The following is a 15,720-nucleotide window of genomic DNA, read 5'->3' as shown; positions in this document are numbered from 1 at the left end:
TCAAGTCCATTGAAAAGACATTTAAACTCAACTCTGAAAAGTATTCTGCTATTTTTTAAAAAATCCAGATCACAAGGATAAAGGTGGTTTTAACAATTCAATTGCATCCGTATTGCTGAACTTTCAAGAGTGGATAGCAGATACAGTATTTTGTTTTTGAACTTAACTGCATAAGAAACAAAATATTTCTGAAATGAAAAATGAAACAAAATAACTTATGGCAAACACAAAATAAGCCCTTTTCTCTCTCAGCACACTCATTTCTTGTCCCTTACCAAGCATACCTCTCCAACGATGTCAGTCTGAGATCCAGCATCACAGAACTGTTGAGGCAAACAAGATTCTAAAAGTGGACCAGCATTATGAGGAAAATCTTGTAGAGGGTCAGTAATAAAGCAGTAATTCTTGAAACCATCGGTAAGCATACCCAGGCTCTGTAATATAGTGAAACAAACTATTTGAATATATTTGTCATTTCATTTCTGTTCTAGGTCTCCAACTTTATCGCTGGAGAGGTGGCCCACCCCACTCCCCATTCTCATTATATTTAAAAAAATATTTTCCGCTACCTCCATCTTTAATAAAATTCCTAGTAATTTATTCAGTGATTGAATAATGGTGGTAAATTTGAGTAAAATGGCAAATAATTGTGGTAGCATTTTTACCAGTTTTTAAAACCTTTATATTTCTTAGAGAAAAATGTGAATGACAATATTAAAAAACTGCTGACACTAACATCCTCCCTGGAGATGTTCATAGAGAAATTAAAAAGAACTTGAAAACAACACGAGATTATGCTTATGTACTTTTAAAAATTGAATACAAGTTCAAATAATACATATTTAACTGTTTTAAACTGAGCCATTCTGTGGGTTAGTACAACTGCTATATTGTACAACCACCACTTCTATCCAGTTATAAAACATTTTCATTATCCCAAAATAAAACTCCTAACTCTGAGTAGGTAGTCCCATTCACCAATCCCCATCTTTAAGCAACAACCAGTCCCCGTTTTTGTCAATTTACTTATTCTAAATATTTCATATAAATGTAGACACAAATTCAAACAATTTGCATCTGGCTCATTTCATTCATGTTTTTGAGGCATGTACACAGTAGTATGTACAACATTTTGTTCCTTTTTATGGCTAATATTCCACTGTATGCATAAACCACATTATGTTTACACATTCATCATTTGGTGTGCACAAACTGTTTCTTTCCTTTCACTACTGGAAATAAATCTGTGAGTATTCATGCATAAGCATTTGTTTCAATACTTGTTTTCAATTCTTCAGAGAAAGTATCTAACCAGTGGAATTGCTACATCATATGGAAAAACTATGCTTAATTTTTTGAAATACTGTCCAACTGCTTTCCAGAATGGTTGTACCATTTTACATTCAGCAACAATGCATAAGATTTCCATTTTTCTATATTCTCATACTTATTTTACATTTTTTAAATTGTAGACACTGTATTGTATGTGAATACAATTTCATTATATTTGGATCTGCATTTCCTTAATGATTAATATTGCTTAACATCTTTACATATTATTATGGGTCATTTGTATATCTTCTCTGGAGAAATGTTTAATTAGATTTTACCCCCTTTTAATTGTGATTTGTTAAGTTTGAGAGTTCTTTATATATTTCACAGGATATTTTCTATTTTTTTAAAGATTTTATTTATTTGAGAGAGAACAAGCACAAATGGGGGGGAGTGGCAGAGGGAGAGGGAGAAGCAGACTCCCTTCTGAGCAGGCTCAACTTTATTTTTTATATGTGGATATCCAGTTTTCCCAACATCATTTGTTGAACAGGTCTTTTCTCCACTGAATAGTCTTGGCTCTCTTACTGAAAATCAATTAACCATGTAGGTGAGACTTTATATATGGGCAATCTATTCCACTGGTCTATATATTTAGCCTTATGCCACTAGCACACAGTTTGTAGCTTTGTATTAAGTTTTGATATCAGGAAGTTTTAAGTTCCTCCATCTCTCTCTTTCTTTTTCGAAATGTTTTTGTTATTTGAGGGTCCTTTGAAATTCCACAAGAATTTAAAGATGGCTTTTTCTATTTCTGGAGGAAAAAAGCCACTTTTGGGGTTTTGATAAAGATTGCATTGAATCTATAGATACTATGAATAATATAGTCCTCTTAATATTAGCTTTTCAAATTCATTAACACTGGATAACCTTAATTTTTGCCTTACTTATCTCAATAATGTATTGTAGTTTCGTAGTTTCCAGTGTACAAATTTTTTACCTCCATGGTTAAACTTATTTGTAAATATCTTAAAATCTGATACTATTATATGGAACATTTTTCTCAATTTTCTTTGCAGACTGTTCATTCTTAGTATGTCATATTCTGTTACTTTTTTATCATTTATCATTGTTTTTTTTATCATTTCTCTGTCAACATTTTCATTTTGTGCATATATAGTTTTGTAGATTTACTTTGTAGTTTTTCTTCAAATTTTTCCTTAGACTTTTTTTATTATGCTCAATTGGCCAACATATGGTACATCATTAGTTTTTGATAAATAGTGTTCAATGATTCATTAGTTGTGTATAACACCCAGTGGTCATCACATCATGTGCCCTCCTTAATACCCATCACCTGACTTTTTTTTTAAAGATTTTATTTATTTATTTGTCAGGGAGACCACGAGAAGGTGGGGAGGGGTAGAAGGAGAAGCAGGGTCCCTGCTCAGCAGGGAGTCCCAGGTGAATGCAATCCCAGGACCCTGGGATCATGACCTAAGCCAAAGGCAGATGCTTAACTGACTAAGCCACCCAGGCATCCCTTTCCTTAGACTTTCTGATTATACTTTGGACATTGGTTTTACAATCTTTGTGTACAATGTTTGGTATCTGAAATTCCTTATGGATAGTTTCTGTCAGTTTACCTTGCTCTTAATAATGTACCATGTTTTCCCGTTGAAAACTGAATATTTCACTATCATAATGTGGTAACTCTAGAAAACAAATTACCCATGTTCCCCAGGTCATTCTTTTTTTTTTTTTTGAAGTCCATTTCTGTGAGACTTCTGCAAATTATTTATTCTTATCATCACTGTAATCACTAAAGTCTATGTTCCTTTAATTTATGCTCAAATTCTTGACTGCTGACTTCCTGGAGTGCAAGGAGATGAAGAAAACAAAAACAGACCACCTCTCTGGCTTTTACAGATAAGCCCTATTCTCAGGCACTCATTCACAATCTAGCAATACTGCGTTGGTGGTACAGTGGTGAGCATAGCTGCCTTCCACAATCTAGTGATACTTGTTCTGAGGCTAGATATCAACCCTCTGTAAAAGCTTAAAAGATAATGAGAACTTTTCTGAGGATATCTTTTGCCTCTGGAAGGATTTTTTAATTCCTCATTATAATATGGCTGCTCCAAATTGCCCTAATGCCCCACTGTCTCACCCTAACTTCTCATCAGGACTTTAAATGATCTCTTGTATGTCTTCGCTGATAATCTATTGTCCCGAGCACATCGATGTTTACAGTCTGCCCTGTAATTTTTAGCACACTATGTGATGCTTTTCCCACATGGGTTCTCCAAATTAACCAAAATGAACAACTCACATCACTTTTTTTAGGTAACCCCAAAACAGGTTAGAAAGCAAATATGTAATATTTCGCAAATAAGGTCTCCTGTAATACCTCTGATTCAGGTATGAGGGGAACTAGATTAGTTCTTGGTCAAAACCAGGGCAGTAGTACAAAGGTTAAGGCAAGGCTAAGTAAAAACGCCATGAAATTTCCTACTGTTTTTAAAGATAACTTTTTTTCTTCATTGTGTATTTTCGCTTGTTTTCTATAAGCCTTTGTTTGTTTTTCAGAGTGCCTACAAAGTTAGTTAAGATAGCTTCTCATTGTTTTTTGTTTGTTCGTTTCTGTGGGGAAACAAGTACTTGGAGGTTCTGAGTCTGCCACTTTGCTGATGTCACTCCTGTTATGGTTTTATAACTGATATTTTACATCCTAATTCTGCATGGTCCAAAAGTAAACTCATATGAATGCTAGTTTGTGGAAAGTTAAAGTGTGTGTGCTGGTAAATGAAACATCTTAGTGTGAAACTAAACAGAAATGAAATTTCCAATCATTAATTTTATACTTCTGAATATAGCACCCTTCAGCAAAATCAGGGACCAGAATGCCCAGGTGTACTGTAACTTGTGTGTCTTAATATAGACTAAGATTTGTTAAAAGAGGACAATTTTGTTAAGTTATTATAAAAAAGATAAAATAACTTATTTGATTTCACTAAACCTTAAATTTACCAATTTTAGTGGAAGAGAAAGATGCTCTTGCCTCTCACCAGAGCTCCTTATAGTTTGAGAGGCTATGCATAGAGATGCTGCGGACTAAAAGCTCTTCCAGAAAATTTATATGCTTTCTCCACCAAGGCAACATGGTAGCTTATCAAGTGCTATACATTGTGGTTGCAGAGAGTATAGCACAACCAAACTAATAACTGCCTATCTTTTCTGTGAAAAACACATGATTCCTTCTGGAATTTTATCTAGCATTACGTGGGTAATGCACACAGAACACCTTGTTCAACCCCACAGACTTCTTGTTACTACAGTTCAGAATAAATCGAACAATTATACATTAGTTATCATGACCTGGAGAGGTGATTTAAAAATACATTCTATTTGACAAGTCTGAGGTAAGACCCAGAGATCTGCATTTTTACTACCACCCAGAGAATTCTACATAGGTCATCCTAAAGTTCCTTGACTTTAGGAAGCAGTGCTATACATTCCATTTATGTATGTAAGAGTTTCATTTTGCCTAGGAATTTGATCTTTGCCTATACGATCGCTTCTCAGCCTTTTGGCTAAGTTCAGGTGTGATCTTTGCCTATACGTTTTACATTATGTAGAATCTAGATAAATGTCTGTGAGGAAGTAGGTGCACAGTTCGTCCATTTAATAAATGAAGTAAATTTGAAAAAAAAAACTACAAAAGAACAACAGAGTGCATTCCCATATCAAGAAAAAAAGACTATCATACCTTCATTTGGAAAAGTTCATCTTTTTAGAAAAAGAAGTTGCATGAATTAAAGGGACAATAATAAATAAATAAGTCAACAAATAAAACAAAATAAAACTTAAAAGATCTCAGATGTATATTTTTAAAACATCCACATTAATGGAATATTATGTAGCTGTAACAGAAGAGCGAAGAAGCTCTTTGTATAAACAAATAGAAAAAGTATAGGATATTCTTGTTATATCAGTAAGATAACACAAAACAAATAGGGGGTATGTAAATAACTATCTTTTGTGTGAAATAAGTAGCTTATGTGTGTGTCTTTATAAACACTAGAAAAGTGCCCAAGAAATTAATAAAAGTAGTTATGAGGAATGAGGATATAAGGGGATTGTAAGACTTATCATATACCTTTTGAATTATTTTTGCTACTAAACATGAATGTGTTACCTACTGTAAAATCTTTTAAAATATATACAATTATATATTCATATATGATAAACATATTAAGTTGGTTTAATGTGTGTAAAATACATGTCTGTATTTTTTTTTTTAATAATAGAAAGCACGTACATGAGCAGGTAAGCTAGGCACCTTACCTGCATCAGGTCCCACCTCTCCTTCTCACCAGTGCAAATGGCTTTCTTAATAGTGCGGAGCTCACTCATTATAGCCTGTGCCTCATCCAGTTTGTAAGTGGTGTGAGCACTTGACATCTTACGATCAATCCTTGTTAACAAAGGAAATTAAGAGTCACTCCACAGTAGATCACATTTACATTAAACAAAAATGGCAAAAGCTCCATAGAAAAGTGAGACAGCAGGGAAAAATCTTCCAATAAAAAGAAGTCAGACTTGGCTGAACAGATGAACTCCTTTGTTCTGTGAGCATCTTACAGAACTGAGGAATTTCCCATGTGCAGACCCCTTAGAGCAAAACCACATCTTGTTTGTTTATCTCTAGTATGTAGGTTAGTAGTCAAAAATGTTCATTAAGTACACATAAATGAGATCTCTGTGCAAGCAGAATATTTGTGAAAAAGCTAAAAGTAGCAAATTTTCAATAACAGTGCACTGGTGAAAGTTAGAAAATTGTGTATTTCCTCTGTATATCTCTTTTATTTCTGATTCCAATTATTACTGTGTCTCCTAATCATCTGCTCCATCTTTCCTTCAATCCAAATATTCAGTGTATATTTTTTTCAGTTATTTTCATTCTTTTTTTTATTTCTTCCTCCCTTCTCCATCACTCACTACTCCTTTCTTTCAATTTTTTGTATATGTCCATGCACACTCTAGCATATATCTTTCTTTCCTTCCATTCACACAGATATCTATTCAAACTAGTTTACTCTGTCCCTTCCTTCTCTCCTTCCATTACTTCCTTTCCTTACTTCTCTCTCTCCCGCCCACTTCTCCCTCCTTCTTTCCTTCCTTCCTTCTCTCCTCCTCCTCTTTCCATTCTTCCTTCCTTCTCTCCTTCCGACCAATCCACCCCTGTGCACACAAGGCCTGGTGTGGGTGGTGGAAGCGGAGTGCTGACAAAACCAAGGCTTGCCTCCAGCCCTCACAGAGCAGGCAGCCTCCTACAGCACACCCTTTGTCTCACCTCCCCTACCTAGGTCGTGAGCGTTGGAAGCCCTCCGGGCTAAGGAGGTATGGAATACTTTGGTCCAGAAATGGCATGAACTCCTTCTCTGGAAAGCAGGCCTTTCAGATTCCAGCTCCGCCATTACATGGGTTCTGGGGCTTAACTGTGACCGGGGAATCTGGATCCTTAGCAGCCAGCCCAAACTCCCTGATTTTCCACTCACGAAAGCATCCTGGCAGCTGGTGAGTACCAGTGACACTCCAGCGGTACAGCGGGACCCTGGGCAAGTCACTTCAACTCTTTACACCTCAGTTTAATGTTTCCCCCATTTAATGAGAAAATGTCAGGAGAAATCCTGAGTCCCCTTCCATGGAGTGGATGCAAGTGCATCATGGGTCCACACTCATTCAATAATGACACCCTTACATCCCCAAATGGCCTAGCCATGTGGGTATTCTTCCATAATGGATCAGTTGTAGAGTTAAATGTTTCTCAAACACGTTACTTTGACTATTCCTACAAAGCAGAAGGCTTTGCTTTTACATTTTTATTAAAAAGTACATGTATTTTTAACTGTAGATTGCTCCACACACACAGAATAAGTGAGCATGAACTAAAATTTGTACTATGGACATATTTTTTCTTGTTTCACTGACTCCAAACTTCTGCCGTTTTTTTCAACAGTTCATGTAAATAATGGGGTAGTAAGCTTTGACACTACATTACCTTTGTTATCATCAGAAAGTCCCTGGCAAAGAACCAGCACTTGTTGCTATGAAAAATTGGGAGCCAATAGTGAGGATGGCAGCAGTAGGCATATTAGCCCTTAATCATTTAAAAAACTTTTACATGGTCCCTCAAAATCATGCCCACTTCCACTAAAATGACTGGATTTGTTCCTCACTACCAACCAGTTGAGCCTTACAGACTTGTACAAGTCAACTGCAATATCTATGAGGTGTCCACCCTCTACTTTCTGAGCCAGCACAACTTCACAACAAAATCAATATAACTGATACCTATTCTGCATAGGGACCACCTGTGTAGCTGAGCAGCATGATGGACAAGCAATGGAACCAGAAGTCCAGAAAGAACTCCTAGTCCTAGCTCTCATGCAAGTTAACTGTGTCACCTGGAGAAGTCCCTGAACTCCTAAGAGCCTTGATAACTTCATAAAGATGCTAAGTTTGCAAACCCAGCTGATCACCAGAACTATCTGGGTCCCTGATAGATATACAGTGACTATAGATTCTCTGTAGATGAAACTAGGAGATTCCAACTAAGTCCCAGAACCACTACATTAGAAGAGCTTCTTACACTAATTATTTTGATCTGGTCCACACTGTAAAACAGTTATAATTAGACTGAACTCCATACAATTAACACACTTCTAAATACCCAGACAACTTAGAGTAGAAAGAGTTCTGTGATACAGAACTATTCTTTATACAAGGACAAAGCAACGCCAGAAATAAATACAGGATTCTGCTCTATCTCCAATCTGGAGGAAGAGCCTGGGAGTGAGATCTCTTATACAGGACTGTTCATCCAGGGAATCTGGAACATGAAGACATTTGATGTAGGAAAACATAAAAATAAAAGGAAAGAACATGTGGTTTTCCATTTGCACTGCTTTACAGACAATAAGAGTCTCTAAAGCAAGGCAGAAATAAAAAAAAACATACACCTCATAGCACTAGATCTCCAAAGATGTGGTCCAAAATTTCTTCATGAATGATGTGAACTTATTTACATAATAATGTCTCCTTTTTTTATCCTCCGATAAAGATGTACATACACAAAAAAACACACAGCGTGTAATTTAATTTTGCTTATTTTTTATAGTTTAATTTCATTAATCTAATGAAGTCTGTAAGACTTCCAGACAAAACACCCAAAGACAAGGAAATCTGATTTCTCTGTAATAGTCAATGATCAGCTCCTCTGCTAACCAAGTGTATTACTCCTCCAGACTAAAAAATACTGCAAATAGATCATCATCTGACACTGACACCCATATGGAGAAATGGAACTCCACTACATAGAACAAACTTTTTCAATTGCTTGAAAATCAAAGCTAAAAAAACAGCCATAGAAGTACAGACACACACAGCCAGTGCCAAGGCTGTGATGCAAGCCACTACGCATGTCAGCCCCAGCTTTATACTTAAGTGTTGTGACTTCCTTATGGCTTTTACTAGCAATAAAGCCTAAGTGTGGCCACCAGTAAAACCCAGGGATTCAGACACCAGGTTCTACAATGGGAAGGCTGTCACAGAGAGGAAAACAGGTCCCAAGTACCCTCAGGGCAGGGGGATCAGCAGATCCGTAATTCATCCCACTGCAGACACTGCAGAGCACCTCAGAGAACGACAGTTCAATGTCAAGGCCACGGACCTGCACTTTGGCATTAGCTCTATCCAACTGGCAACTGGCTCTGAGACCTCAAGAGAATGCAAATTTGCCTAAAACAGCTGTTTCCACTCTATTCCAAGGATGTCCTGGCATGAGGAGCAGGAGCAGCTAAAGGAGAGCCTGTCTAGGGCTTGGGACCTCACCTTTGTTTCAGCAAGCACCTTTCCTTTGCTCTGCCTCAGACATTCTGGTTCCATAGACGATGTCATTTGCAGAAAAGGAAAAGGAAAGAGACTACAGTGTTTAAAAAGTGTGAAAGCTACCAGGGAACATGATCTTGAAGTCCTAGTATTTGAGAGAGAATACTGCTATTTTAAAATACATTACTAACTCAAGGAAGAGGTCAAAGATGTGTGCTCTTAAAACTATGGAAACTTATGAGAGAAACTGAGGAAGACACAAAGAATTGGAAGCCCTTTCCATGCTCATGGATTGGGAGAACAAATTCCATTGCCATGGTGAAGTCATGACCCATAGCCATGTCCACACCTAAGGCAATCCCTATGAAAACCACACCAGCATTTTTCACAGAGCTGCAACAAATGCTCCTCAAAAGAGGAGAGCCCCTGCAAAGTCCCCAGAGGAGCCAAGTCCCCTTTCTCCCCAGTGGAGAAAGAACAGCAAAGCTGGAGGCATCCCAATTCCGGATTTCAGGCTGTATGACCAAGCTGTCCTCACCGGGATGATCCTGGCACAAAGACACACACATAAAGCCAAGGGAACAGAACAGAGAACCCAGACAGAAATGGACTCTTCACTCGATGGTCAAGTCATCTTGGACAGAGCAGAGAGAATATCCAAGGGACAAAAGACAGTCTCCTCCACAGATGGTGGTGGGAATGCTGGACCGACAGCCACATGCAGAAGAAAGATGCTGGGCCCCTTGCTTCCCCCACACACAGAAAATCGACTCAAAATGGATGAAAGACCTACCTGGTAGAAAGACCTGCTGGGTAGACCCAGCAACACCCTAGAGGAGAAGGCAGGCAGCACCTGCTTTGAGCTGGGCCGCAGCAACTTCTTACTCTACACATCTCCAGAGGCAAGGGAAACAAAGGCACAGTTGAATGACTGGAACATCATTGGGTTTAATGCCTTGGGCACAGCCAAGGAAACAATCAACCAGGCTAAAAGGCAACCTCCAGAACAGAAGAAGAGATGCCCAAATGACACATCCAATCAAGGGCTAGTATCCACAATCTGTAAGGCCCTTCTCCCACTCAACCCCCCAAACACCAAAGCTCCAGCCAAGACAGGGGCAGAAGACACAAACAGACATTGCTTCAAAGAAGACACATCCAAATGGCTAATAAACACAGGAAGAAATGCTCCCCCTCCCTCAACATTACAGAAATAGAAATCCACACTACTGTAAGATGCCACCTTATACTGCTCAGAGTGGCTCAGATGAACAACTCAGGAGACAACAAATGTGGACCAGGATGTGGAGATAGGGGAGCCCTCTTGCACTCTTGGTGGGAATGCAAAATGGTGTGGTCACACGGGCAAACAGTAGAGAGGTGCATCAGGAAGTTAAGAGGAGCCCAAATGTATGACCCAGCAATTGCATGGCTAAGTCTTTAGCCAAAGGACACCCAAAGAGGGACTTGAAGGGGCACATGCACCCCGATGTTGAGTGTTGTCCACCACAGCCAAACTAGGGGAAGGACCCAGGTGGCCATTGACGGGTGAAGGGAGAAAGAAGATGTGTTATATATACAATGTAATATTACTCAACCATCAGAAAGAATGAAATCTTGCCATTTGCATCAACATGGATGTAGCTAGAGGGCATTATGCTGAGCAAAATCAGTCAGAGAAAGACAAATACCATATGATTTCACTCACATGTGGAATTTACAAAACAATAGAAATGTACTAAGGAAAAAAAACACAACATACCAAAAAAAAAAAAAAAGAGAGAGAGAGAGAGCGAGAGAGAAAAGAAAAGAAAAAAGAAAAAAAAAAGAAAAACAGACTCCTAACTCTAGAGAACACACAGAAGGGTGACCAGAGGTGAGGTGGGTGGGGGATGGGTATAATAGGTGATGGGGATAAGATTGCACTTAATCCTGATGAGCACTGATTAATGTATGAAAGTGTTGGATCACTAAATTATACACCTGAAACCACCATAACACTGTACATTCATATACTTAAAAAAGAAAGAAAGAGAAAAAAGGATAGTAACTACATGGATTACTACCATTAATTCAAGGCTATTTATAATATTCTAGACAAGTCAGCACAATGGTCACTATTTATAAATGGAGGAGAAAAGATGACACAAAAATGTAAAGCATGTTCCCAAGTTCAGAAAGTGAAGACAGGCTCCAAATAGAGAATGATGGCCTTTAATAAGTACACAATTAATTTTCTTAAGAACAATGTTATCAATTGTAAAGTAACTTGTGTCCATTCAATTTGCTGACTTAGTATAACCCACAAACTCAAGAAAATCATTCCCAAACTCTTAGTAAGAATAAAGATTCAAAAAGGAGGAAGACCAATAGACCATACCATCAAATAGAATGTAGTGTGATGACGTAAACGTTATATTATCTTGTGCTGTCCAATTCAGTGGCCACTAGCACCATCGTTCTCAACTGCAGTGAAATGTGTCCTGCCCAGGAGATATGTCATTGTTGGTATATATTTTGCGTTGTCACCATCAGAGAGGAACTAACTGACATCTAGCGGGGAGAAGCTAAAAATACTGTGAAATACCCTACAGGGCACAGGGCAGCCAGAACAAAATACCACAGGACAGCTGAATATCTCAATTATGCTGAGTTGAACAAAGGCTGAATTGACGACATGTGGTTAATGAGCACTTGAGATACAGCTTGTGAGAATGGAGAACTTCATTTTAAGGTTTAATTTAAAATAACAACCTTAATTTAATAATAATTATACAGCTTTATTTACATATACATAAATTATAATGGAATAGAGAATGAGTATAAATGTAAAAGTAGGTATCTTTTTTCTCAAATATTTCCATTTAAACTAATGAGCATCTTCAAGGAAAAGAAAGATTCTGAGGTTTAGAATTGGGGGAAAAGGAGCATAAATCAAAGCATAAAAGGGAAAGCCCACGCAGCTTGAGGACACATGCGCAGACACCACACAGGTGAGCACAAGAGGAAGTCGCAGGAAAAGCGCCCCTTCCGGGATCACGGGCAACTCACTCTTGCAGGGTCTCCACCCCCTTCTCCTTGTACTGCAGTTCTTGCTTCATCTGGGTCAGCTCTCGTTTTAATCTGGAAAGCTAAAGACAAATTACGTGGGCTTTTTTTTTCCAAAAAAAGCTGTGGTGAAAATGACTTATACAGTTGTTAGCACTGTCATCTAAGTTCCTGATCGGCTTTCGACCCACTGGATCATCTATCCTCTCCACGAATTTCCATCCTCGCGCATACACAGCAGCCATCCTGGAAGGAGTGTCTCCTTAGATACAAGAATCCCAGATCACTGACACATTCCTGCCTCTGTGGAACCGGCAACTGCTTGCTTTCTCAAGGTAGTGATTTACACATTCCAGTCAGCAAACTACGCAATACTCGTTTCATCTTCCCTCTGCTTACTACTTGGATCCCACACGTGAAGCGCTGCTGCTGAAAGCACGCTGTCCCACTAGGGAAAGTCAATCCCCTGAGCGCTTACTTCAACAGATTCTAGCACCCACTGCAGGCCTGTGTCAAGACTCAGGGGCTGGGCCTGGCGGCTCGCGTGTTTCGTCAACGCCGCAGGTGTTTTTCTCAGGTGCACTAGATTCTGAGAACCCCTGCACTGAGACACTCTGGTTTCGGGAATGAGATGCCAGAAGAGGCGGCTTCGTTTCCAAGATGTCCCCCTACCCACACAACCAAGATAAGGGACTGAGGGATGAAACGGGGTGGCACATAATGAATTCCGGTGTCACTGGGAAGGAGCATCAGAACCGTCTGGTCAAATGCCACTGCAGGAAGGATTTCCCTAGGAATACAGCAACCAGGGAAGACCGGCAGATGCCAAAGCTGCTGAGGGTCAAGGCTACCGTCCCACTAATAAAGGGAAGCAATCCTTTGAGATGAGGGCCTAATGCCAAAAAATATTTTGGAAATGAAGTAAATCTTGCCCCATAACACTGAAACGTGTACAATTTTTTTTTATGTGAGTTAAGGTTTTAACATAAAACATTTTTCTTCCTATTAAAGGAATTAAATAAACCACATTCAGTGATGTTACACAAAAAAATACACATGGTCATCCCCCAATACACTGAGAATCTCCTGACGTCCACAGTTTCCATCTCAAACCCCTGAAGAAAGTGAGGGACTTGGGAGACCTACCTTATCATGTATCATCAGTAAAAAGTATACTGCACCAAGCGAAACAAAACAAAACAAAAAACACATATCATCTACCTATTTATCAGAGGGAGAGGGAGAGGGAGAAGCAGGCTCCCCAATTAGCAGGGAGCCTGACATAGGGCTTCTGGTTGTGATAAAGATTCATTTTACTCACCCTGTCCCGATGAGTTGCTATTTCCGCTTTAATTTGAAGTGGGTTGTACTTAGTATTTGTTGAATATCCTGAAAAGGCTACATAAACAGAAAGAAATATTTTATTCTACAAAAAATACTTTAAAATAAACAAATGCATTTAGACAACATAAGTCAAATAATTAGTCCTTAGTCTCAGACATACAAGTTAACATTAGCACTAGCAAGGAAAGAATTCATGTTTCACACACTCAAATTTCCTTAATAGTTGATTATTGGGTGATATTTTGTTGACAGAAGACATGATTCTAACGATAGAAAGAATCTGAAAGAACCAACCAAAACAGAAACAAGAAAAACCCGAACAGGTGGTCTGGGTGGATCAGTTAAGCGTCTGCCCTCAGCTCAGGTCATCATCCAAGGGTCCTGGGATGGAGTCCTGCACAGGGCTCCCTGCTCAGCTGGGAGTCTGCTTCTCCCTCTCCCTCTGCCTCTGCCCCCTGCCTGTGCGCATGCTCTCAAATAAATAAACTCTTAAAAAAAAAAAAGAAAGAAAAAAGAAAAGCCACTACAAATCAAAAGAACCAATAAGTGATTACAACAAGGCTTCACAATACAAGGTTAGTAGACAAGAATTAACTGCTTCCCTATATGCTATTAATATATGTGTGACTTGAAATTATACTCATTTATATGATACCACAAAATATGAAATACTTAGGAATACATCTAACAAAACTTGTACAAAATCTATACAAGGAGAACTATAAAACTCTGCTGAATAGAACCAAACAACTAAGCAAATAGAAGTATTTCATGTTCATGAATTGTCAAGATGTCACTTCTTTACAACTTGATTTATATATATTCAGTGTTATCCCAATCAAAATTCCAGAAACTTATATATCAACAAACTGATCTGAAGTTTATATGGAGAAGCAAAAGACCCATAATAACCAATGCAATATTAAAGGGCAGGAACAAAGCCAGAGGACTGATGCTTCCAGACTTTTCTACAGTAATCAAGATAGTGTGGTATTGGTGAAAGCAATACACAGATCAATGAAGTAAAATAGAGAGTCTAGGAATACACCCTTAGAGTTAACTGATCACTGGCAAAGACAAAAGACAGTTTTTTCAATAAATAGTGTTGGAATTACTAAAAAAAAAAATCTAGTCACAAACTCTGTATCTTTCACAAAAATTAACTCAAAATGAATCCCATATCTAAGTATCAAGTAGAGGGACACCTGGGTGGCTCAGTTGGTTAAGTGTCTGCCTTCAGCTCAGGTCATGATCTCAGGGTCCTGGGATCGAGCTCCGTGGTCAGGCTCCCTGCTCAGTAGGGGGTCTACTTCCTCCTCTCTCTCTCTCTGATAAATAGATAGATGGCAGATGATAGACAGGTAGATAGATAGATGATGATGGACGGATGGATGGATAGATAGACGGATGGACAGATGGATGATAGGTAAAAAAATAAATGTCAAGTGTAAGTTGTAAAACTCCTAGAAGATAATACAGGAGAAAACCTAGACACCTTGGGCAAGGTGATGATGTTTTAGGTACAACAGGAAGGGCACAATCCAGGAAAGAAATCATGGATGAGATCAACTTCATTAATATTAAAAATTTCTGCTTCATGAAAGACAGTGTCAACAGAAGGAGAACACAAGCCTCAGAAAGAGAGAAAATGTCTATGAGACATACCTGATAAAGGACAATCATTCTAAGTATATCAAGAACACGTAAGACTCAACAATAAAAAAACAAACAAGGCGGAAGCCTTAACAGACACCTCACTGAAGAAGATGTGCAGGTGGCAAATAAGCAGATGAATAGGTGTTCCATATCCTGTATCATCAGCAAATGCCAATGAAACAATGAGATAAAACCACACACCAACTAAAAGGGCCTGAGTCCATAAAAATGACAACACCAAATGCTGGTGAGGAGGTGGAACACAAGGAACTCTCATTCATTGCTGGTGGGACTGTCACAAAATGGAACATATTCTTAACATGTGATCCAGCAACTGCACTCATTGTTATTTACCCAAAGAAACAGAAAATTTACAATCACATAAAGACCTGCCAACTCAAAAACAAACAAAAAAACCTGCAAACTCTACCAAGCACATAATTTATAAGGGCTGAAACATAAAAGCAACCAGGATGTACTTCAGTAGATGAATAAACAGTGGTCCAT

At 38.5% G+C, this 15,720-nt stretch overlaps 1 protein-coding gene across 5 annotated transcripts in view; it reads right to left on the bottom strand.

The window, feature by feature from the left end:
• LOC148162072 (protein WWC3-like) overlaps nucleotides 1-15,720 on the bottom strand; it is a 233,709-nt gene that overhangs the window by 71,684 nt on the left and 146,305 nt on the right. For 4 of the 5 annotated variants that reach the window (XR_015767215.1, XM_088020350.1, XM_088020351.1 and 1 more), the window contains 4 exons: nucleotides 13,535-13,611; nucleotides 12,217-12,296; nucleotides 5,620-5,749; nucleotides 285-434 (listed from right to left, as the gene is read on the bottom strand). Coding sequence is in view for 4 of the 5 variants with exons in the window: in XM_088020350.1 (XP_087876476.1) it covers nucleotides 285-434; nucleotides 5,620-5,749; nucleotides 12,217-12,296; nucleotides 13,535-13,611 (437 nt within the window). In the remaining variant the exon portion in view is untranslated. Of the gene's footprint in view, nucleotides 1-284; nucleotides 435-5,619; nucleotides 5,750-12,216; nucleotides 12,297-13,534; nucleotides 13,612-15,720 lie in introns of those variants that run through there. The other variant, XM_088020353.1, reaches the window with a different exon arrangement.

This window comes from Eumetopias jubatus, unplaced genomic scaffold (assembly GCF_037043125.1).
Source record: "Eumetopias jubatus isolate StellerSeaLion01/CBP00866 unplaced genomic scaffold, mEumJub1_p1.0 scaffold_23, whole genome shotgun sequence".
NCBI classification, from domain to species: domain Eukaryota; kingdom Metazoa; phylum Chordata; class Mammalia; order Carnivora; family Otariidae; genus Eumetopias; species Eumetopias jubatus.
The sequence above is the reverse complement of the archived record's forward strand: the minus strand, read 5'-3'. Positions and strand labels throughout refer to the sequence as shown.